General features: G+C 41.2%; 1 protein-coding gene across 9 annotated transcripts in view; it reads left to right on the forward strand.

The window, feature by feature from the left end:
• TTLL5 (tubulin tyrosine ligase like 5) overlaps window positions 1–24,485 on the forward strand; it is a 112,532-nt gene that overhangs the window by 3,074 nt on the left and 84,973 nt on the right. For all 9 annotated transcript variants that reach the window (XM_088672458.1, XM_035108181.3, XM_088672412.1 and 6 more), the window contains exons 3-12: window positions 4,431–4,537; window positions 5,462–5,544; window positions 6,320–6,426; window positions 6,981–7,111; window positions 8,259–8,341; window positions 11,677–11,746; window positions 12,180–12,264; window positions 16,834–16,935; window positions 17,834–17,925; window positions 19,810–19,917. In XM_088672458.1, the coding sequence (XP_088528584.1) occupies window positions 4,431–4,537; window positions 5,462–5,544; window positions 6,320–6,426; window positions 6,981–7,111; window positions 8,259–8,341; window positions 11,677–11,746; window positions 12,180–12,264; window positions 16,834–16,935; window positions 17,834–17,925; window positions 19,810–19,917 (968 nt within the window). The remainder of the gene's footprint in view (window positions 1–4,430; window positions 4,538–5,461; window positions 5,545–6,319; window positions 6,427–6,980; window positions 7,112–8,258; window positions 8,342–11,676; window positions 11,747–12,179; window positions 12,265–16,833; window positions 16,936–17,833; window positions 17,926–19,809; window positions 19,918–24,485) is intronic.

Raw genomic sequence — 24,485 nt, forward strand, 5'->3', positions numbered from 1 at the left:
TTTCCTGTATCCACTAAACTAGGCCCCTGCCCTCAGGGTGCTGTGGAGAATGTTGAAATAAGATTAAATGGCTTGCTGAGCTATTGTTTGTGTAACAGACTCCGGGGAGGCAACTTTTTGCCCTTTGCAAAATGCCTTTGGCTGGCTCTGGCTTCTTCCTGAATGATTGTCTTTAATTATCACCAATTTCTATGATCTTGTTATTGATCTTCTTCAACAGATACTGCCGTGACTTACTAATGGGTCCTTTGGTGGTTGCCACCAACCCCCTCTCTTTCCCCAAGTGTTTTGGAGTGCATGGAGAACTCTGAAAGGTGGAGGTTATTCTCTTACCTGTGCAGTGGTTTGGAAAAAAAAACTTTGTTGTTTCTTATCCAAAGTACAAGGCAAGTGAGATAAAACTCTACTTGCTAGAGAGTGGGTAGGGTGGTGATCTGTGCATCTGTATTCATGTTTAGAGAAGATGAGAAACATCAAGTGATTTCTTAGCTTCTCCAAATTGTTTGTACCTGAACATCCATCTAACCTGAGAGCCTGGGCAGCTCTGGATCCGTCAGTGCTTGCAGGTAAATAGAAGATGATACTGAAATACAAGAGGTTTGGGAACCTTATCCTGTTTCATATGCTGTGCTTGTAGAGGTCTGAATCTTCTAAAATGTTAGCCCTGAGCCATAGAGGAATGGTACAATAGAGGAGAAATCTGTTGCTAACCAGTCATGCTACTACCCTGTTTCTCATATTTTAAGACATACCCATAAAATAAGCCATAGCAGGATTTTTAAGCATTCAAGGAATATAAGCCATACCCCGAAAATAAGACATAGTGATAGGCGCAGCAGTAATGCTGGCCGCGGCAGGAGGAGGAGGAAAAAAAATAAGACATCCCTTGAAAATAAGCCATAGTGTGTTTTTTTGAGGAAAAAATAAATATAAGACGTGTCTTATAATATGACAAATAATATATTACAAATATCAAGTGGCAGCAATATCTATTCCTGAGTAATCTGTGTGGCGCTTCTATCTCAGCTTCTCGCTATAAGATCATTTACATAGCATTAAGAATTGAAAACTGCTTTGTTTTCTCTTCCCTCCCAGTTCCTTTTTACTTTTGTAGTATGTTTATTGGATTGTAGGCTAGAGGGCAGGTATACTTGTTTTTAAATATCTGTACAGTGTTTAGTAGACTGTAGGTGTTCTAGAAATGATAATTAATAACTTGATCTGGTCACTTGAACAACCTTACTCTCTCAGCTGTCTTTTATTTGACTACTGGTATACACTCTGAACACTATTTTTTTCTAAGGTTGCTATTTTAATTTATTTAAATATGTAAGTAAGAGTTTTGCCCGTGACTTGAAAGGGACATGGACTGCACCTCAGATCAGGTGGGAATGCCCATAAAACATCTCTGGTATCTTCTCTGTCTCTCTGTCTCTGTCTCTGTCTCTGTCTCTGTCTCTCTCTCTCTCTCTCTCTCTCTCTCTCTCTCTGTGTGTGTGTGTGTGTGTTACATCCTGCTAGGGATTCTCTGTATTCTTCTTAAGGCCCAAATCTTCCTTCTTGCAACCAAATCTGCTTTGGCAGGCATTTGCTGTTTTGTCTTAAATACCACACTGTGCACAGAATAGCGTGGGATCAGTGCCACAATTATAGGGATCTCCAGTCTGCATGTCCAGACCTCTTTCTCAGTATATTTCAAGCAATACTGAGTTGGTTGCAGTACATAGATGTCTGGATTATTCTCTAGGTAGTGACTACTGTCCTCCAGCATGTTATTCCAGGAAACTGAGGGTCATAAAGAGGGTGAGTGTTAGTGTCTGAGCTGTGGTGTCCTTAGTGTAAATCCTCAGAACAGGAATTAATCTAAAGTACCTTCCTTCAGTCTCAGCTCTGTTCCCACTTACATAAGGTGTTAGAGTAGGCATGAAAAATATTTGACTTAAAACCTTTGCTTGACCCAGCTCAGTGTTCAGGGTGAACAACCTGGGGCATCAGAGGACACAAAATTGTTCTTCATACTGACATGGTGATGTGAGATTCTAATAATCCAAAGAATCCTGTGTAAAGGAACTTAAGGGAAAGGAAGTGTACAACTGTAGAATCACCTTCAGTGATTGACTCCTTGCAGTTTATGCAGATACATTAGATAGAATTGTCCTAGACTTGGGCATGTGTTCCCATGAAGGCAAATGGTTATTTTTGTGAAGGGTCTGTAATAGCTTATTTGCACTTGTAAATATTGAAAATATGTCATAGAATCATAGAACCACAAGGGCCATCTAGTCCAACCCCCTGCCAAGCAGGAAACACCATCAAAGCATTCATATCACCCCTTAACCGTCTCTTCTCCAGGCTAAACATACCCAGCTCCCTAAGCCGTTCCTCATAAGGCCTCGTTTCCAGGCCTTTGACCATTTTGGTTGCCCTCCTCTGGACACGTTCCAGCTTGTCAGTATCCTTCTTGAACTGTGGTGCCCAGAACTTTAGACACAGTATTCCAGGTGAGGTCTGACCAGAGCGGAATACAGTGGTACTATTACTTCCCTTGATCTAGATGCTATACTCCTATTGATGCAGCCCAGAATTGCATTTGCTTTTTTAGCTGCTGCATCACACTGTTGACTCATGTCAAGTTTGTGGTCTACCAAGACTCCTAGATCCTTTTCACATGTACTGCTCTCAAGCCAGGTGTCACCCATCCTGTATTTGTGCCTTTCATTTTGAAGTGTGATCCTGTGCTCTGGGGTATTAGCCACCCCTCCCAATTTGGTGTCATCTGCAAACTTGCTCAGGATGCCCTCAAGCCCATCATCATAAGCTTGAGAGCTCTTGCTAAGCAGCATGCTGCATATACCATAATAATTTGCATGCTCCATCTATAGGTGGCAAATATTAAATGTTGGTGGACATAGTGTACTGTATATGCTGTGCACTATTTTTAAAAATTCTGAAATAATTAAATGTGGCCAGAGTGCTGAAATGTTGATGTGCTGACAGCACTACATAGACTATCAAGCATCTTGGCTTCCTTCCTTGTGTAACATATGCTTGAATGGCCTGCTATCACATTTACAGTTTACAGCAGTGATGTGAGAACTGGAAATCTCTTAAAAACAACAGTAAACTAAAGCTGCTGTTTTTAGGACTGTTAAGGCAGCAGCTGAAAAGTACACTCACTGCTTCAAGACTGTAAATGCATTGCTTTGTATTTGTAGCAAGAAACATTCATATTCTTGGTCTACTTGTCAGTTTAAGTACCTGTATAGTATACTCTTAAACAACAGCATGCTTTTCTTCATGTTTTAGGAAAGGCAAAAGTGCCTATTTGCAACTGAGTCCTTGTATATCCTAATTTTCCTTCCTGTTCCTTAATGGGAGTCTTGAACTAGCATGTGTTTTTGTATCATTTTGTTCTTGGGCAGAATATAAGCCATGTAGGAGATCTCTTAATTTACTGCTCCCCACCTACCAGCTTATATGTTATTTTGGAGAGAAAAGGGGTGAAATTGGTGTGAGGGGAATATCTAAGCGTTCCTCCTTTCTGTTTCTAATACTGTATGTCTTTTAGCACAGGGCAATGCTGGAAGATGGGTATATAATGACTCCTATCTTAATAGAAACTTGTTGTGAAGTTTTTGGTGCATGCTGTATGGTTATCAGACCACCCAAATATCCAAATTTTAATTTTATGTAATAGAAATATTGATAAAATAAAAGCATTTCTGAGTATGATGACTTGCTTAATTTGTAAGAATTTGCTTGTACATTGCCACATACTATACCCTGGCTTTTCTTCTTCCAACTCCACTTTTTCTTATTTTTCTATGCAACATTCTAGACTGAATTAAACCTTTTGCTGTGTGGTAACTGTACAAATGTCAACATCTCTGTGTTTGAGCTGAGGTGTAACCTTAGTGTAGTAATGTGTTGCCATTTGACTTGCTGAGGTGTTGCCTTAGCATGGGTTGCCACGATACCTGGCCAGTTTATAACTTGAACTGCACTCGGAAAATGTAAGGTTCTGTTTTGGAATAATTCTTTGAACATTGTAGCCCAATCTAATGCTACATAAAATATCAAAATCATCTCTTTTTCCCTCATAAGCATTTTAATGCCTTGCTTTAAATGTTGGATCAGAAAAAAGGAAAAGAAAAATTGCATTCTCCTCAACTGCTAAAGTTCAATGTATTATTGGTAAGAATAGGAGATAGCCAGGTTTTAATGAGATGTGTATATTTTAGCTGTACACTTCAGGAATAAATGTTTGTCATAAGAGTGTTAACTGCTACTTTATGTTTCTGAATCTTGAAGCTTATATTTACTTTTAAATAGTTTTGATCTACATAGGGGTTGCTGTATGCAAGTATTCTGACTCTCTTCACAATTAGCATTTTCCTGTATATGTTCATAAATGTGTTTTGCTGTTTTAGGGAGCACCCATGCATCACGTGGACAGGTGGATTCAGAAGGATCCCAATCCTGGTATTTCATGCAGAAGCTATTCTAACCAAGGACAGTTACATCCGCTTGATTGGGGGTAAATGTGGTTTTATGCAACTCGTTATCTCAGCAAGAGTATATAAAATGAAATTACCTGTACAGTATATGATTTCTCTTCTTGTCATATAAATAAATGAAATGGCTCTTGACATATTACAGTTATGTGGTGCTTTGACTATAAATAAATAAATGAAAACAGTCAAGTTACAACCTTATAAGTTCCTAAGAAAAGAATTTAAACATGCACTTAAAATGTCTGTTGAAAACAACAGGAGTTAAAAAGTGCTTAACATTGTTTGGAAGTCGAAAAAGTTCATAGGCTCGTTCTTGTGCAGCAACAGTAAATTAGCTGATTAAACAAATAGGTGGAAGAAAGAAAGAAAGAGGGAGGGCCAGGGTGAATTCTGCAATTTACCCATATTGGTTTTGCTGCATCCCTTTTAATAATAATAACAATAATAAATAAATAAATAAGTAGTAGTGTAGGATTAGGGATGCAGGTGGCATTGTGGGTTGAACCACAGAGCCTAGGGCTTGCCGATCAGAAGGTTGGCGGTTCAAATCCCCACAACGGGGTGAGCTCCCGTTGTTTGGTCCCTGCTCCTGCCAACCTAGCAGTTTGAAAGCACGAATTGCAAGTAGATAAATAGGTACCGCTCCAGCGGGAAGGTAAACGGCATTTCCGTGCGCTGCTCTGGTTCGCCAGAAGGGGCTTAGTCATGCTGGCCACATGACCTGGAAGCTGTACGCTGGCTCCCTTGGCCAGTAAAGCAAGATGAGCGCCACAACCCCAGAGTCATCTGTGACTGGACCTAACGGTCGGGGTTACCTTTACCTTTAGTGTAGGATTAATAGAATGTGTCAATTTCCCTAATACTGTTTCCCTTTGGCAGCCTTTGGCACCCAGTTAAATATAATGTGGCTGGCGTGGTGTTACTAATTTGTGATACTTTCTTCACAGAGCGCTATCGCTTGTCTTTTAAGATTGTGAGAACAGAAAGTCGCCTGGTGCGGAGCATTTTGTCAGCTCATGGATTCCGTGAGGTATGTTTATCAGGACTTGTTAATATGAAGAGACTGAAAGTCCAATTAGGTTTCCCTGCTCTTAGAGCCAAGAGACAGATATAGTTCAGAGCGTTGAGTGTGTTAAGGTACAGCTGTTCAAACAAAAAGCATGACAAAGCACACTCCTGCATTTGGTAGCTTGTCATATACAGTCATACCTTGACATCTGAATGCTTCGACTTCTGAAGGTTTCGACTTCCGAAGTTGATAACCCTTGGAAGTGCTTTCACCGCGCGTGCCTGGGCAGAGCGGCGCGTGCGGTCGGCGCATGTGCAGAAGCGCGAAATCACGCTTGAGCATGCGCTCTAGCGGCACTTTGAGAACCGAAAACCTCGACCTACGAAGATGGCCGCAGAACGGATCGTCTTCGTAAGTCGAGGTACCACTATATACTGTTTCTAATATGATAACTTTATAATGTACATTCCTTTTGTATAGTGTGATATTTTAAAAACTATAAATTGTATACATACCAGAAGAAAAAAACTTTGTGGAGGTGGATTAATAGCGGCTTTGTAAATTGTTTTTGTTTTGGATAGCATCCTTGGAGCGAGATATAGTAAATGTATACATATCCTCTAGCAAAATGTGTATGTTAAGAAAAGGGCTTATGTAGCTGGAAAATATTTCACTCAGGTTGAGACATTTGTCTTATTTTTTTTCTAGATTAGAAAGCACGTAGACCTCAGTTTTTTAATCTAGTGCCTTGATTGGTAGGTAATATACTTTCCCCCAACTTCCTTGTCATGTCTAGGTACACCCAAGCAGCAATGAGTATAACCTTATGTGGACAGGATCCCATCTGAAACCCTACATTCTACGAACCCTCACAGATATTCAAAAAGTCAACCACTTCCCCAGGTAAGGGGATATGTGATGACTGCATAGAAATGCCTCTATAGAAGGGTGAAAATAAGCAGTGTGACTTGAATATTATGCTTCAGGCTCTCTTATAGCTTATGTAGAAAATTGGGACAAATGAGATTTATAAATTTCTATCCCCAAATTCCTCATGCTCAGTAAAGCTTTCATAAGAACACTAATAAAAATAGTTTCTAAATTAAAAAAATAAAATAAAATCCCTTACCATGAGATACTTGCTCAAATAGTTGCCTATTATTACTTAGAATTAATGGATCTCTAGGAAAATTGGAATGAGGAACCACCACCAAGAAATCTTTCTGTAAGCTTGGTACATTCATACCATCCTTTAGAATTCCTTCAGTAGGAGAGAGTCAGTGATCAGTTGGTGACTGCAGACCCTTATGTTGTATTCAGACTGACAGTAGCAAGAGAGCAAGCTAGAATTGTGTAAGATCCTTGTGTTCCTTAAAACTTGTGAGTGTTAAGGTAATTAATTTTCAAAGATCCTCACAAAGAGGCGACATCTGAAAACTGCATGTACATCTCTTCAGGTCTTATGAATTAACTCGAAAGGACAGATTGTACAAGAACATCATTCGCATGCAGCAAACCTATGGATTCAAAACCTTCCATGTGCTCCCTCAGACCTTCATTCTCCCTGCTGAATATCAAGAGTTTTGCTGTAAGTGACTGACTCAAAAGTGACCAAGTATTAAGTAAAGCTTGGAAGTGTTTTTCATTTTATGATCTTTCTGGTGCTCCAGGCGACAAAATGTATGTCAGCTTTTGAAATTGAAACTCATGATATTTCAGTGACTACCCTAGATAAAGTCCTCTCTTAACCCTTTGAATCCTTGCAATGGAGGTCATTAATGCATTGGGAAAACCTGGGAAATAGATACTTAAATGTGGGACATCTCTGTTCCTCCATACTAAGGCACATGATTTTGAGTCTTAAGCCTTATTTTTTTTAAAAAAAATCATGAGCCATTTCAGTGTAACAATTGACAGGGGGCCATTCCCAAGCTCTGTGCTTACTTTAATCTGGTTTGCACATAGCCATAAGCCAAACCATGGTGCACAGGGAGAGAATTGTGTCTGGTTTTCTCCTCCCCTGCTGCTGCTGCTGCTGCTGCAGTACTTTGACCTAGCATTATATCCAAACATGGGCTCACAAAATGTGATCAGTAACCAAAGTTTGTACTTGGCTTACTGCTTATGGTTTGGGAGAAAACAAACCATGAGCCTGGGTTTGGACATAGTTCTAAGGCAAACCATGGCTTAGGTGCTGGTAGTGCAGCAGGAGTGAAGCAGCACAAGTTTCCCTGTGCAGTGGCACACTTGATCATTTTGGCATAAATCACAGGGGAATGGCTGTAGCTCAGTGGTAGAGTATCAGTTTTGCATAGAGGAAGTCCCAGGTTCCATCCCTGGCATTTGCAGGTAGGACTGGGAGAGAACCCTGTTGGAAATCCTGGAGAGCTGCTGCTGGTTAGGGTGGACAATACAGATGTAGATGAACCAATGATCTCAGTCAGAATAAGGTAGCTTTCTATGCTAAGTACAAACCAGGCAAGCGAATTTTCCAAATCCCATAATTGCTATGTGTCGCTATCTGTGACCAAACCGAGTATAAAGTGAGGAGGAAAGATGCAGAATGAAAAGACACCTGTGGCAATTTTTAGCAGTTCATATAAAGACTGGCTGAAAGAGGCCCGTAAGTACTGCTGAAATTCCATTCAGTCATTGCTGGAAGCTGTGGCAATGTCTGGTAAACCTTTTGGTATAGCATTTGATAGTGTTTGTGATTTTTATTCTTTCTCAACCAGGTTCCTATTCAAAGGATAGGGGACCCTGGATAGTGAAACCTGTGGCATCTTCTAGAGGACGAGGTGTCTATTTGATCAACAATGTAAGCACTTAAATATACCAAGCTTGATAAGTCGCTTGCATCTTTGAGCAAGTGATAACGTTTCATGATAATGTTTTGACCTCCACATAAATGTTCAGACTGTTAGGAGCAACACACTTAGTATGGTACTGTGTTGCTGCACTTGTCCTGTTTCCTGTCACTTATATCAGTTAAGCAAATTATTAGATAGTTAGATATTGCTTATTTGGTTTGTCAAATGCTGACAACAGAGTGTAGACGGAGCAAGCAAAATAGCTGTTACTGTTTTGGTTGTTACTTAACATGTGCAAGAAGTATGAGTCTTGGATACCAAGGAAATAGTATATAAGACCTTTGACTTGGGACATGAATGTTTTAAAACTGTGAGTGAATTTCCTGGGTGAAATTCAATGTTGTGCTCTTCCAGTTCGCTTTGTGCAAGTATTCCAGCTTGCCAGATGGAACGAAACCCTCTCCCATTGTGTGCTGTTCTGGGGGTTCTCCTGACTCCCCAAGAGCCTTTTTTTTGAAGTGGGAGGTGCTGTGGGAGGCGGGGGAAAGTTGCATTGTACAAGCACTAACTTTGTGCAGGGCTTCCCTTGACAGGGCTGATTAGGTGACTCCCACGATCTTGCCAGAGAGGTTATAGGAATATCTTTTCAGGGGTGTATCCAGTAAAGAGGGGTAGATTCAGAAAAACTTTGTAAGCCTAGGAGCAGTTATGTTCAGGTGGTTGCTGTTTAAATGTGAAGCTTGTATGTTTTCTGTGCATTCTCACCTTCTGAACTGAGATCACTCGTTTGTTGGCTAGTGCTACTTCTTAACAGACACATCCCCATTCTGGCAAGTGGAGATATATTGAGGTTCATAGTGCAAAAGTTAGCATGCTTTTAGGGCAGCCACAGAATGATTAGAAGCAGCTATCAGATGGTAATGGGGTCATTTTGACCATACACTCATATGTTAGGCTAGTTGTCTGTATGGTGAGGCAAACGTTACCAAGCACTTGATCAGAAATCTGGAGAAGCAAGGGTGTGGTGACTGTGGTGACATTTTTGCTACAGGTAACTAGCTCACCTGAGTCTATTGCATTCAGCACAGATTAGCACTTGGTAAATAGATTTCACCCATGGAGAACAGTGTAGCAGATTCACTGTTGACTGTTTTAAGTGCTTTGCCTATCACTAGTTGTGAAAGGAGCCATAATGGATAGGAAAAATTGTGTGTGTGTCCCCTATAACTAATAGGCAAACTATAAAACTGAACAGTGAGTCACTGCTTTCACTCATATATATCTCTCCCTTCCACATATTGAAGGGGCCAGTTTGTCTCATATGTTCTCAGCCTGGCTCCTTTCCCATGGAATAAGGCAGCTGCTAGCCAAGTACATGAAGCAACTGTTTCCAGAGCTGCACAAGACTTTACTCTCTGCTTCAAGGAAATACATATGTGAACAAAGGGTCAGAACCCGGAGAAAGACACTCTAAGCTTATTTCCCATAATATCTGGCTCTTCCAGGATTGTTAAACCCACAGATCTGTCAAATGTCTTACTTCTCTAGAGAGTGCTCTCTAGAATCTCATTCTTAAATCTAATCTCCTGCAAATAATAGGGGATGCTTTTGTTTTTGTGTGTCACACTAGATAAACACAAAGTTTTCCAGTTGACTGTAGTTAACTTGTTCATACCCAAACTTATTTGAATAGTGGTTGCTACATAGGAAAGCCACTTTAGATTTTCTGTATTGCTGTTAGAAACCATATCCGTGTTCTGTGCTTTCAGGATGTTGCAGCCCTCAGACATGCAGTCTATAGTCTATTCCTGTCATAATATGAACCCTTGATCATGACTTTATCACATTAGCTTTTACTACTGTATATTGAACTGTCACTAGTATCATAGTTGTTGCACACAGTTCTTTTCTGTGCTCACACAGTTCAAAGTCTTGGACAGAATTGCCTAGTTTGGCATTTGGACTGTGGTGCAGAAAGCATGATGTAAAGAAGTTGTTTTCTCTGTTGATGATGTGCAGCCTGAATCCTATGCATGCTTACTTAGAAATTTGTCCCACTGTGTTTAGTGGAGGTTACTCCTAGGTAAATCTGCATATGATTGCATCTTTAGTTCCTATTACAGAGTCCTCATTCACAGCAATGTGGTCAACAATTCCAGTTTTTGCTGGAAGGAAAGAATAATATTAAAAACTTGAAAGGGAGAAACACCACCACTTAATTCTGATCCAGTTTTGATATGAGAGGGAGCCCTGTGATTGTGTAGAATCATAGAATTGTAGAGTTGGGAGGGACCCCAAGGGTCATCTAGTTCAACCCCCTGCAATGCAGGAATCTCAACTAGATCATACAGCCTTTGCTTAAAAACCTCTAAGGAAAAAGAGTCCACCACCTCTCGTGGGAGTCTGTTCCACTGCCAAACAGCTGTTACTGTCAGAAAGTTCTTCCTGATGTTTAGTTGGGATCTCCTTTCTTATCACTTCAATCCATTGGTTCAGGTCCTAGCCTCCAAAGCAGGAGAAAACAAGCTTGATAATAAGCTGCCTTCTGTTTTGCTCTCTGATGCATTTGTATTATATGAAGATGGATAATTTCTGAAAATGTTGAACTTGGTGTTTGATATTTGCATATCTTTATATACAATAACAAGGATGCGTTCATATAAAGACAACTTAATTCGTTCCAGAGGTCCGTTTTTAACCTGAAACCATTCTTAACCTGAGGTACCACTTTAGCTAATGGGGCCTCCCGCTGCCACTGCGCCACCAGCACACAATTTCTGTTCTCATCCTGGGGCAAAGTTCTTAACCCAAGGTACTACTTCCGCGTTAGCGGAGTCTGTAACCCAAAGTGTTTGTAACCTGAGGTACCACTGTACAACTCCCATCATCCCTGACAACTGGTCCTGTTAGCTAGGGATGATGAGAGTTGTAGTCCCAAAACATCTGGAGGGCCAAGTTTGCCTATGCCTGTTTTAGGGGGACAAATTTCATTCAGACAGTGGTTTGTGTGTATTTAAGAGGATAAATGCTCCCTTTTCACTTTTTGCATTGCCAATCATATTTTTATCTACTCGCCCCACATGCCTCCTGAATCTGTCCAGGGTTCATACACAACCCCCTGGAGCTGAATTCGGGAAAGGGCCTGAGGGATGTAAAATTCCATTGAGCAAATCCTTGCACAAGTGGGACAACTTCATTGGATACGATCCAATAGCTTTTGCCACAGCATTTGGTTAACCTAGTAATCAGGCAAACATTCCCTGGCATGCAGCAATTGGGGACAGTCTGTTAGCATTCAGGTGTCCTGTTCCTCACTCCAATGTGCTGTCTGTTTCTTCTGTAGCCAAGTCAGATTTCCCTTGAAGAGAACATCTTGGTCTCCCGCTACATCAACAACCCTCTACTCATAGATGGTGAGTTTGTGTCTTTTCTTTCAGGAGATGTATGCGGAGGCTTCAGAATTTTATTTATTGATTTTTTATATTTATAATCTACATTTCTTCCAAGAAGTTCAAGGCAGCATATGTGGTTCTAGCCCTCTGCCACTTTCTTTCAATAACCCATTATGCTGAGAGATAGCAATGGGCCCAGTGACCTGATGAGCTACAGAACTGAGTGGTGATTTGAACCTGGCTATTGAATAATAGGAAAACAATTCTGTTTGATTCTGTTGTGAAGCATTCACCCTATTAAAAATACAGTTGTGTCATCCAAACGCACAAAGCATCACTGTTCAGAAATACTCACTGGAAATATCTGATCCCTTGACCCTGTTGTTCTCAACTCTTAGGTAGGTTCCATTTTTGAACAATTTGTGGCCACTGATCAGTGTTGTTCCTTTTTCAGATTTCAAATTTGATGTGCGGCTGTATGTTCTGGTGACGTCCTATGACCCCCTTGTCATCTACCTCTATGAGGAAGGTCTGGCCAGGTAGGTGTCGGTTCTGTGTCCCATGCTGTAGAAGGCAAATATTTTGCTCCACAAAGTTGAAGAGCCATGTGTCTTAATTTCATTTTGCGACTGTCTCTTAAGATATTGAAGAGGTCTCTTGGTAATCCTACTCAACTTTTGGAAGTTGGGAATGATGAATCAATGCTTATAAAGTATCTAGATAAAAAATATTTTCTCTCATTATGAGTGCATTTCCATCCCTTTCCTGTCCTATTCTCCTCAAGCCCCAAGTGTTAGGGGCAGTCTTTGGTGGAGAATCTGCTGAGCTTAGCTACTGGCTGAAATTCAAGCAGCCTCAGCAATGACAGGGAATTATGGAATATACCGTATTTATCGTGTATATTTTGGGGGACTCCAAATTAAGAAAACACCCCTTAGCACTACCCGTGTATAAGATGAGCCCCAAATTTAAACCTAATTTTCTGGTAAAACCCCCCCTAGTCTTATACTTGTAAAAATACGGTATGTATCAGTGAATGAAATGCCGTTTCCTGACTGTGGCCTTCAGGTGGCAGTAGTGGACTTTAAGGCTTTCATTGCCTTCCAAAGTTTTTGTCTTTCCTGAATTTGTGAGTATAGGCACAAGGGAAAGCTTTCATGACTTTGGCGCCATCAGGTTACAACTCTCTTTGTCCACATATTTCCGTCTCTGGCCAAAATGCCAAGAAATCTATACTATAGGAACATAGGAAGGTGTTTTATACCAGGTCAGGCATGTGTCCTACCCATTATTTTAATTGAAAACTTGGTTGGAAAAGTTTAAACATTCCACAGCCTTTCTTCAGTAGCTATATTAAGAACAAGAGGCAGTATGCAATGACTTGTAGGAAGTGGCACAATACTGCATGTGAGATAATATGGGTTGAAAGTAGAATGTTGCTCCCCTTGTACTGAATTTAGGAAGAAGTTGTGGTGTCCTTAGTACGTAGTGTTATGGGACAGTGGTCCTTTCTTGTTTGATATGGGCAAATGGGTTGCAAACTGTGTCATATATTTTGACTTGTTCCAGAGCAACTTTCCATTCTAGCTCTGGGCCTCCTTTGCAGGTAACAATCTGATACTTTAAAGTGGAAGGTATATTTGTGATGAACCTCTTTTGTCCCTACTCCTACTAATGAACTTGGCATTTGTCTCTTATCGCCTCACCTGAAGTAGATTTATTTATTACATTTTTCAGAAATTATTGTTTCCTAAAGTGGCTCACATCAGTAAGAATAAGAGAGAGGCCTAATATTAGGCATACTAACTTAAAAAGAAACAAACCCTCAAAAGTGAAAGGAGTGAAAGGAAAAGGTAGAGGAGGGAGATCAGTTCTTCAAGGCCAGAACAAAGTGGTGAACTATATAAGCAGGCATTTGTTTTTATTCATGCTGATCTTCCCTTTGCTGGTGTTCTTGCTTGAATAGCAAATGGTGGCTCTTGTTTCTTTGGCTGATAGATGGGGCCAGAGTGTTCTTTCCTCTTGCTTCTACAGTTCCAGGGCAACAGGCAGCTGGAGCTGAGTGTTCTTTCAGGCTGTAAAGGGGGAAGCAAACTCCCTGCAGCTGCTTCGTCTGTGGCTGATGGATGAGGCCAAGTTGGTCTCCCTCTTGCCTTGATGTTATTCCTGGGAGGCAAGGGCTGTGGCTTCTCAGTGGCCCTCGGTCCTCTGGTCAATGGCACAAGTCTCGGTATGTTTCCCTTCTGCTCTCCAGTCTCAGAGCAGTTCACTTATCAAGTGAACGTACTTAATTGTGAGCAGATTTTTTTTGGGGGGGGGGAAATCAACTTTACACTTGAATATCACAGCACAACAGGCAGCTTCTGTGGTGCATCTTAAAACAGCCCGTTGTACATGATCAAAATAAAGTGCAAAAGGCTTGGATGCATGCTGGTAATTTTTTGTGTAACGTCCCTTTGCAAAGTGAATGTTGTTGCCACCTCCTTTTGTGTTCTTTAGCAGCCTGTGCCCCTTCATGTTTGCTGGTTTCGGATTGTGCGCATACTTCTGACAGCAATGAAGTGCCAGTAGGGGGCACTCAGGCACAGGTTTTGCAACTTTCTTCCTCAATTTAGTTTTTCTTTGTTTGGAGTCAAAGGGAAAAAGTCAGTTAGTTTAAAATATCAAGTTTTAAAGGGCTATATTTTGGGGCCTAAACTCTTCCAGGCAGACATTTGTAGTTGGACCAGTGCAGAGAAAACGCAGAGTCGTTTTGTGGAAATACAATGGATTGAGCAGAAAACCAAATGTGCTTCAGAGGGGCCCCAGAAGGAGAAGGGGTGGGAAAAGAACGTGGCTGCACAACTATGCTCTGAAACGAAGGAGCAGGCAGCAGAACCTTGTAGTGCCTGACAGTGTGCTGCTTTCCTGTTCCCTAAGCCCCCTAGTGCCCTCTCCTTTGGTAGTCCTGCTTGCTAATTAGCACTGGCTCCATGGAGATATTTACCTTTTCTCTGCTGGATTCCTGTGGTTTCCAAAGAATTCAGGTACTTACTGTGAGCCAAGGAATTTACATTACCTCATAGACTGTGTTGTGGCCAGAGCCTGTTACAGCAGCCCAGTCCCCTTTGCAGTAACCCCTGCCTGGCAGGCCCTTGATGTTTGGGGAATGTAGCTAACTTAAGCAGTGGGGGGATTGCAGTTGGTCTCATGATCCTCCTTTCTCTCTCCCTCCACCTCCCAGGTTATAGCAAACATATCAGTTTTGAGCAACAGTATTTTGTACTTCTTGCTACTACTGTACTGAGCATGCCTCGATCAGTTAAACTAGTATGAAGCAGAATACCACCATTGGTTTCCTACATCATGCACCCCCAAACTGTGGCCCTCCAGATGTTTTGGCCTACAGCTCCCATGATCCCTAGCTAACAGGACCAGTGGTCAGGGGTGATGGGAATTGTAGTCCAAAACATCTGGAGGGCCAAAGTTTGGGGATGCCTGACCTACATTGAAGAGCGTTGGGCTTATTGGCAGGATATAAGAATGTTGGTGCTGTCTGTTTTGTGCATGTGAAGTAGTAGCTAGAATTTGAAAATGGTTCTTCATTTTTTTTGTAAGTAGCTTAGAAACTTTTTTGTAGTAAGCAACTAATAATAATAGAATCATATTATTGTAGAGTTGGAAGGAACCATGAGGGTCATCTAGTCCAACCCCCTGCAATGCAGGAATCTTTTGACCATTGTGGGGCTTGAACCCACGACCTTATGATTAAGAGTCTCATACTCTACAAGTAATAAATTATGTACCCATTAGGAGATTATACAGATCTTACTGAAGAAGTATGGAGAATTTGGAGTGGCATTCAAAATGGTACACTGGGCCAAGTTGTTTGTGTTTATATACAGCGTTTCCTCCTGTAGGAGCCCAGGGGGTGCACAGCAATGTTACAATACAAAAATCAAATCTAAAACAAGAAGCCTAATATAACGCAGCCAGCCCACCATACCAGCTACTGGCTTCCAGGGCTTATTTAGGTTCCCACAGCTCAGATGAATAAATACGTTTCGTTGACATCTGAAAATTTTCAGTGTGGGAGAAAGATACTTCCTCGTAGAGGGAATTCCATAACCAGGGTGCCACTACCATGAAGGCTCAGTCTTTGGCAACCAGCTTACAGGCTATACCTGGTTGTAGAACCATTAGCAGGACCTCTTCTGCTGATCTCAAAGCGGGAGTCAGTTTGGAGACCAACAGACTTATGGGGAAGAGCTCCCCCCCTTTAATTTCCTTGGCACGGTTTATATACCATAATGCCATTTGTGTGTCCTCATTCCATTTAAGTTCCATCATTCATTTGCAATGATATTAGATTTTCCATAAAACTTTGAATTGCAAATTAATTTGCATCAAACTTTAGTTTGCATTGGAAACTTTTCTGATGCCCCTGAACACGATCTGATTTGACATGCTTATTTAACTTTTATTTGGAACACTAGGCTAAAAATGCTGAAACTGCCAAGCTGGCCTAATAAATTATTTGCATTTGCTATCTCTCAATTGTCCCTAATTAACTTAAGAAACAGAACATTTTTTGGTTGAAAAATAAAGCACTGACAAATTTTTCACTCCACATTCCTGTTCATTTGTGATCCCTGTGTCCATATAGAGTTAAATGGTTTAAAAGTCGTTTAAACTGCTTCCTGCATTGAGGATAGGGTCCTTCAATCAATTAGTTCACACAAGTCCAATTATGTGACACAAACAGAAAAAATAATTACGTAATCAGAGATAGTTCCTGTTACTGATGTTGGCAGAACAGATAATGAATTCAGTCGCACTGCTGTTTCTAAATGTATGTGTGTTTCCTGGATAAGACTGCAAATAGCCCATTGCAATTTGGTAGTGGAAAAGAGACTGTGAAAAAGAGACAATAGCAGTTTCTGATATGGTGTGATGAGGGATGGGTTTGGGGAAGAAGCATGGAAGTTGGCAGCTAGCTTTCATCAGATGTATAGGTGAGGGGAGAAAAGTAATATCTAGCCATTCCCCAATCTCTAGATAAAAGATGATGGGACAATTGGCCTGCTATACTTTGAATTATTGTTGTATTCTTGGTTCTTGTTTTGTAGGTTTGCAACTGTGAGATATGACCAGGGAGCAAAGAATATTAAGAACCAATTCATGCATTTAACAAACTACAGTGTCAACAAGAAGAGTGGTGACTATGTCAGGTACTGCACTTACATTTTGCTGAAGAGTTTTTGAGTCTTCGTTTGTCCAGAGAAAAGCACAGCCATGATATTTATTTATTTAAATATATTTTTATCCTGCCCGTTAGACCTCCCCCCCCGCAAAGTAGCTTACAGCAGTTAATATATATAATACACTAAAGCACTAAAAAAAAAACTAGTATTTTGTTGTGGCTGTCTTAAATTGATGCAGACACTGATTTAGAGACCACCTTAACCCAGTAGATCCCTGTGGTCTGCGGGAAGGTTTCTTTTGCAAGCTTCAAAGATCTCAGCCGCCCACTCTGCGGTAACTTGGATCAGTCTTTTTTAGTGTGGCTGCCTCTGTTTTGTGGAACAGCATTACTGTTGAGATATGACAGACATCCACTTTTGGCACTTTCAAGAAACAATTGAGGACATTCTTGTTCCTACAGGCTTTCCCAGTTGAATAATAAATGGGCATTTGCCATGAGTCTCTATTTTTTATTGTTTTAGTTTTGTTTTAAAGGTATTGGCTCTTTTGTGTGTGTTGTTAACTTTTTTTTTGTGCTGTTTTTATTGTACATTGCCTTGAAATGCTTGCCTAGAAGGTGATTAATAAAATAATAATAATGGTGATTATGATCTATGATTCTATGTGCTGCTTGTAAGACTTGACCCAAATTGTTTATTTGTGTTAAACATTTGTCAGCAATTGTTGTTGTTTAGTCGTTTAGTCATGTCCAACTTCGTGACCCCATGGACCAGAGCACGCCAGGCACTCCTGTCTTCCACTGCCTCTTGCAATTTGGTCAAAATTAATACAAAAACCCAAAACTTGTAAATTGACATTTAAACAGAAATTGGAGACATTATACTGAAGTTCTTGAAAGTTTGAAATCTATTTCTTTGGTTATAGCTGTGATGACCCTGAAGTGGAAGATTATGGGAACAAATGGAGTATGAGTGCAATGCTGAGGTATCTGAAACAGGAAGGGAAAGATACTACAGGTGAGAAGAGAACTGTTACCCCCAGAACAGCACACGATAGGATGAGAGGAGGGATAATTCCGTTTTGGCAAGCAAAACCTCTTGCTCTGATGGAACAATCAGAAGAGTGTCAGGTTGAATACTTCCCATGTGTCTTTTGTAAACACACTATTCCCTAGGTAGTATTCACTTTATTAAGTGAATGCCTTTAATTCTGGAATTCTATATTTTATTGGACAGTTTCTTTTCCTCACATTTGATTGATTTACTGATAGCATCATGAATGAGCAATGCAAATTAGAAATTCTTTTTAGCAACAAGTTATTTGTTGTTGTTTAGTTGTTTAGTCGTGTCCGACTCTTCGTAACCCCATGGACCAGAGCACGCCAGGCACTCCTGTCTTCCACTGCCTCCTGCAGTTTGGTCAAACTTATGTTCGTAGCTTCAAGAACACTGTCCAACCATCTCGTCCTCTGTCGTCCCCTTCTCCTAGTGCCCTCCATCTTTCCCAACATCAGGGTCTTTTCCAGGGAGTCTTCTCTTCTCATGAGTGGCCAAAGTATTGGAGCCTCAGCTTCACGATCTGTCCTTCCAGTGAGCACTCAGGGATGATTTCCTTCAGAATGGAAGGAAACAAGTTATTAGCATTAATTAATTAATTTAATGACTAGCATCAGTACCAGTGTTGTCAAAATTCTTGTTTAGTGGAAGGAGACTGGTGAACTCAAAAGTGTGTAATGCATGGAATAATCCATGCTGTTTGAAGCAGGCATTGTCTTTGCAATAGTAAAGAGTCAATGGCTATGAGAATATATGGTTTTCATTTTCATGTGAGAATTGAAATTGCTTACAATTAATATATACACAGGTGGTTTAGCCAGACTAAGACGTGAGCATTCTGATGTACTTAAAAATTTTTGGATCAACTTTGTGTTTGTCTGAAATCTTGAAAGTGATACGATAGTCTGCAACAGAAATGGACAAATTATTTATTCATGTGGGGTCACTAGTCTCCAGACAGTGGTCTTGAGGCCAAGAGAATATTTTTTGGCACAGTAGCTAGGTTCCATAATTAAACTGATGCTTCCTAAAGGTTTTATGTAGCTTTTGTACTTGGGTATAGAAATACATACAAATGTGTACAATTGCTGATAGTCAAGAAGAGCTATAACATTAAAGTAGAATACCTTTCTTGAAAAGCAGCAAGTTTACAAACTTTTTATTTTTCTGCAGAATGAAAGTGTAGGCAAATATATTAGGGGTTTCATTAAAAAATAATGATACTGTAGGGCTAACAGGGACTGAAACTAATTGCCCTGGGGGCTGTCATTAGGTTATCCTAGTTTAGAAGAGGCACAACTTGCAAAAGTTGTGGAATTCTGTCCCCACGGAGGTTCGCCTGACACCTTCATTATATAGCTTTTGTTGTATGCTGAAGACACACCTCTTTACCTTGGCCTTTACCTCTTGAGTTATGTATTTCGAAGACCCACTCTAGTTGTGATTGTAATTAGTTTTAAAGTGTTTTAATGCTGTGTTTTATATTGCTGTAACCAGCCCTAGGACCTTCTGATGGAGGGTGGATAATAAATCTAATACAGTAATTAATAATCGTTATAATATGCAATAACACTTTACATTGTACCGTAAAACTAGAATATTACTTTACTTGGTTTTAATTCTTATACTTTGGTTGGTATTTATGGTGTACCTATAAGCAAGCCTCCTAAATCCTTCCTACAAGTTTCCTTTAAATTTCTCTTGTGGGTGTGCTCTTACGAACTTTCTGTTTGCTGGCTGCTGTTGATGCTCATTTTCTCATGTGTCTTTGTTGCAATATCACAGGTTAACAATCCTCATATCAAATTTCTCATTCTTTTTTGCTTTACCCTTTTCTCCTTCCAGCTCTGATGGCCAGTGTAGAGGATCTGATAATAAAGACAATACTTTCAGCTGAACTGGTAATAGCTGCTGCCTGCAAAGCCTTTCTCCCACACCGAGGTGTTTGTTTTGGTAAGGAAATGAAGGCACCTCATCTGTTGTATGTAGTTTCTCTGAAAATGCAATCCTATATGTGTTGAGTCAGAAGTAAGTTACATTGACTTCAGAGGAACTTTTACTTCCAGTTAAGTGTGAAAGGATTCCAGCCTTATGGTGGAATTCAGTATAGCACTAAGTGGGGTATGCATGGGGGTGGGGACAGGGTCTGCTCATGCAATGGGACATACCCAGTGTGTGTGATGTCAAGACGTCATGTGTGTTGCCCAGCCTTGGAACCTGACTTCCAGTGAGACAGGAAGTCAGGTTCTGAGACCTCACAAGGCCTCGGATGTGACTTCCAGTGCTTCGCGAGGCACCGGAAGTTGCAACGGGGGCCCTGCAGTGTGGGTGCTGAGTACCCATGACAATTTTTTGTGGGTCCTCAAGCACCCAGAGCCCCCTATAGTTGGCACCACTGCCCTCAACCCTCCAGACTAAATTTAAGGGGTCCACAGGGGTAAGCCTCATTGTACAAGCAGACCTCATTCCTCACATCCAACAACTTAGTTGAATCTCCCCCTTCAGTGTTTCTTCTTCCTCAAGTCATATTTTGATGGGGGTCAGGGTAATTTGCCCTTCATACTAGATCATTAATGGACAAAGAATGGGCCAGACACCCTCTGTAGACCATATGAAGTTGTAAGCAGCTGTTCTTTGAATGATGCCACACATGGTCACAACATGGGTGGCTGGTTGTGTTCGTTGCTTGTGTACGTCCACTGTGGCATGGGCTGCTGTCAAAGAACAACTGTAACAGGTAAGCTGCTTTGTTTTTCTTAGTAATGTAATATGGGCAGGATGCCAGCAATTAAATTAACATGCAAGGTTTAAAATGCAAGAGAATATTCATCTGTTCAGTGCGCGGATGACCTAGAGGGTGCATTCCACTAGTAAAAGTGTAACAGAAAAGCACTCAACTCATTAATGGCAGCAGCTGTAAGATGGAAAACTTAATCCTTTTTTAAAAAAAGAAAAGAAAGGAAAAGCATATTTCTTGTTCACAGTTTGAAAATGTGCATCAGATGTCTCCTGAAATAGGAGGGCTTCAATGATGCTTTAAGAACAGAAGAAATTGAATTGGGGTCACCCCCCCCCCCTTGCTCCTTGTGATCTCTTGGGTCTCTCTGCTTCTCATGGTATTTTGTTTCTTTTTGTCTTGCACTTGGTTGCTTTTGTATCCTGGTTTAATTTTAGGGGCGGGGGAGCAGTCTAGGTTGGTGATTATTGAACTAGTTCCTGGTGAGTGTGATATTGCCCAATGCTTTCTCCTAACCCTGGTTCCTCAGTTGGTGGGGAAGGATCACTGGCTCTTCCCCAGGACTTGAGTTGAAAGAGGAGCTAAGATATGCTTTGACTGCATTCTTGCCAGGTGCATGTGCAGAGCCAAAGCAAGCCTCCACTTCTGCCTCTCCTCCCTGGCTCTGAACTTGAGGAACATGGTGGAGACATGTGGATTTGCCTCTGCCGGGCACTCTGAGCTTGGCAGATGCTGCTGGAGCAGAAGAACTTGACACATCTCTGACTTCCCTTGCTTTGAGATGAAGATGAAACAGGGAAGTTTGTTTCTGTGTTTACATACATAAATAATTTTACTTGTATGCCACCTTTCCACAGCTTACAACATGAATATATATATAACTACAACATAACAAAAGTAGTCATAAACTATAAATAAAACATTAAAAAATACACAACCACATAAATCACAAGATCTAAAATGAAGATACAAAAAACGAACAGCAACAAGTCCCCCAACCCTCCCTAGCCCAAGAGGGTGTTCAGCAGCCTCAGCTTTTGTAGCTGGGGTCAATCAAGGCCCTGCTCTCCCAGACCAGGTGGAAAAGGCCTGCAAGAAAGGAAGCAGATCTTTCTGGCTGTTTGTTGAGTACTTGTAGGGTCCAGAACGAAAGCAAGGCTCCACAAACCTCCTCCAGTAATAAAGCAGTGATGAGGCTTCTTGTATGGCCGGGAATGCCTCACACTTCTCCCCAGCTCCAAGCTTGGAGCTAAAGAGGGAAGTAGAGGATGGTAACTAATTTTGTACTGCATTTGAGACATGCAGCATTAGGTCAAGGACAAGATCTCTCCTATTGGAGGAGGGACATAATATTGATGAAGACTCAGGCTTCCTCAACCTCGGCCCTCCAGATGTTTTGAGACTACAATTCCCATCATCCCTGAACATCGGTCCTGCTAGTTAGGGATCATGGGAGTTGTAGGCCAAAACATCTGGAGGGCCGAGGTTGAGGAAGCCTGATGAAGACAAATATTTGAAAGCCAGCCATACACTGTCCACCCTGTCCCCAATTTTATCTCAATTATTAAAATAATGACTCAAATGTAAGAACATAACATATTTCCTTTCTGGATTAGATCAACAATCCATCTACTCGTAATACTCACTTTCCTCCAGTGGCTAACCAGATGCTCCTGGAAGCTCAGAAACTGAGCGTAATTGTCATTGCTGTCTCCTGTTGAGTATAATTAGAAATACGCTGTCTTGAATATTTCAACTATTATGGCGATCTTCCATGTATTTGTCAAGTCCTTTTTAAAGCTATTTAGGTTAGTGGTTGTTGCAGCCTTCTGTAGCACTGAATTCCACAATGCCTATCATTTGCATTGGGTAGCCCAGGGCTGTAGTTGAAATTAATGAAAAAGATGAAATTACTGTCCAATACAATGTCCACTCTCTCATAATGACACACTACCCCAATGATTTTAGTTCTTCTTTCTTAACACACACACACACACACACACCCCACACACACACACCCCACACACACCGTTTTCTCCAGCTTTGCAATATTTTTTGTACAAAGTCAAACAGATCTACTCACAATATTTTAAACACTGGGGAAAACAGCCTTTTGGAGCTCTTCAGAACTTATGAAGCACTGTACACTTGGCTCAGATCCTGATCTAAGAATAAATTGCGTCTGAACAGTGTGCCTAGAAATCCCAATGCTGTGGATTTCCCCAAATGCCAAATGGATAGCTTTGAATTGTTAACTTCTGTTTCCACCATTAAATTTCATCCAGCACCTGGACCTCACTACTGTCAGGCTGGGATAAATACACTGATGGTAGCTTCAAAACTGTGAATTGCACTATCTGTCATCCATAATGATGCAAAAATGACTAAGTGAAGATTCACAGAATGCTTGCACTTCTTGCACAAGCATGCCTCTTTCACAAATTTAGCATTTTAGAGAGAAAGTGTGTTGCTTTCATTTGGGTTTTTTCTGGGCTTGTGTTTGGATGGTCATACCACATGGCGGCGATAGAGCTCACATCTGGCAGCGCTTTTGAATGGAGTTATGTGCTGGCAAAGATTGGAAGACTTGCTGGCAAGAAACCTGGGAATGTTTCCAAAAAAGCAACGGATGGTACCAGTTTGTGCCTTCTCCCACTTTCTAGTACCTGTTTCTCAACCTTCCCTTTGGCAGCAACCTATTGCTTCCTGCAGCCTTATGTGTAAATACAGGACAGATGCTGCAGAGCTGGGAATTGTAGAACCCAGAAGCATTTCATTCCAGTAATCTTGATCATATCAAGGGTTACTATTTATTATGGCTGCTCAGGCCTAAAAGTGAAGAACCCTCTAGCTCAGGGATATAGATACTAGAGCTCTGAAGCTTGATATCATATAGTTACTATCTCAATTACATTAATTCATAACCAAATCTGTAGAGTAGGGAGCAATCTTCTTGTTGCGGTAGCTGATGTGCATGGACTTTTGCCCTCCCCCTCGGAGAAGAAAGGTGTAAAGCAGTACTAAGCCTCATGCAGGGGATCTTGGTGTCAGCAGGAGTGTGCGGGCAAGGAGTCCAGAGTTCCCTTGCTGCTAAAGAAGAAAGGTGGATGTGTGATAAACAGCAGCTAATCAGAAGTCAGAATCCTGTTGCAGAGTGTGGAATGTGTGTTGGGGGTTATGGAAATAGGGATAAAAACTCCATGGGCAGTATGGATGAATGAATGGGAAAAGCCAGCATCAGTGATTCCAGCATCCAGGACAGGGGTTCAAGTTGCTGTTTTGGTATCTGCCTCAGATATCAGAATGCTTGCGGCCAGTCTTGTTTACTAGCCAAAGTTGAGGTTCACCATCAGCCTTCTGAGTTGGCCTGTTCCTCACTTAGAAAGTTGTGCTCGAGGAGTTTGTGGTTCTAGGACAGTGGTGTGGAGCCAAAATTTGCCAAACTTATGTAGGCTGCGTTGGTTTTTTGCAGCCAAGACTTTAACTTGGGCACTGTTTGAATTTGACTATTGTGCTGCTTTCAAAAGGGGTCGAATACTCTTGGGAGTAATCAGTTGCTTCTGAGTGTCTCTGATACCCTGTCATACTGCCTTTGGCAGGTAAGTTGCCCAAATCAAACAGTGCCAAAGGTAAAACTGGCTGCAGAGGGAAGTTCTTTTGCAGTCATGGCTTGAATTTTGCACTGTTTGCAGCCTTTGCTTTATCTGTCCCTTGTCTGATGTCAGATGTTAAACAGCTGGCTTGGCTGAATTGGGCAGGCTTGGTGGGCCTAGGTAGATCCACA

Source organism: Zootoca vivipara, chromosome 1, assembly GCF_965207765.1.
Source record: "Zootoca vivipara chromosome 1, rZooViv2.hap1.1, whole genome shotgun sequence".
NCBI classification, from domain to species: Eukaryota; Metazoa; Chordata; class Lepidosauria; order Squamata; family Lacertidae; genus Zootoca; species Zootoca vivipara.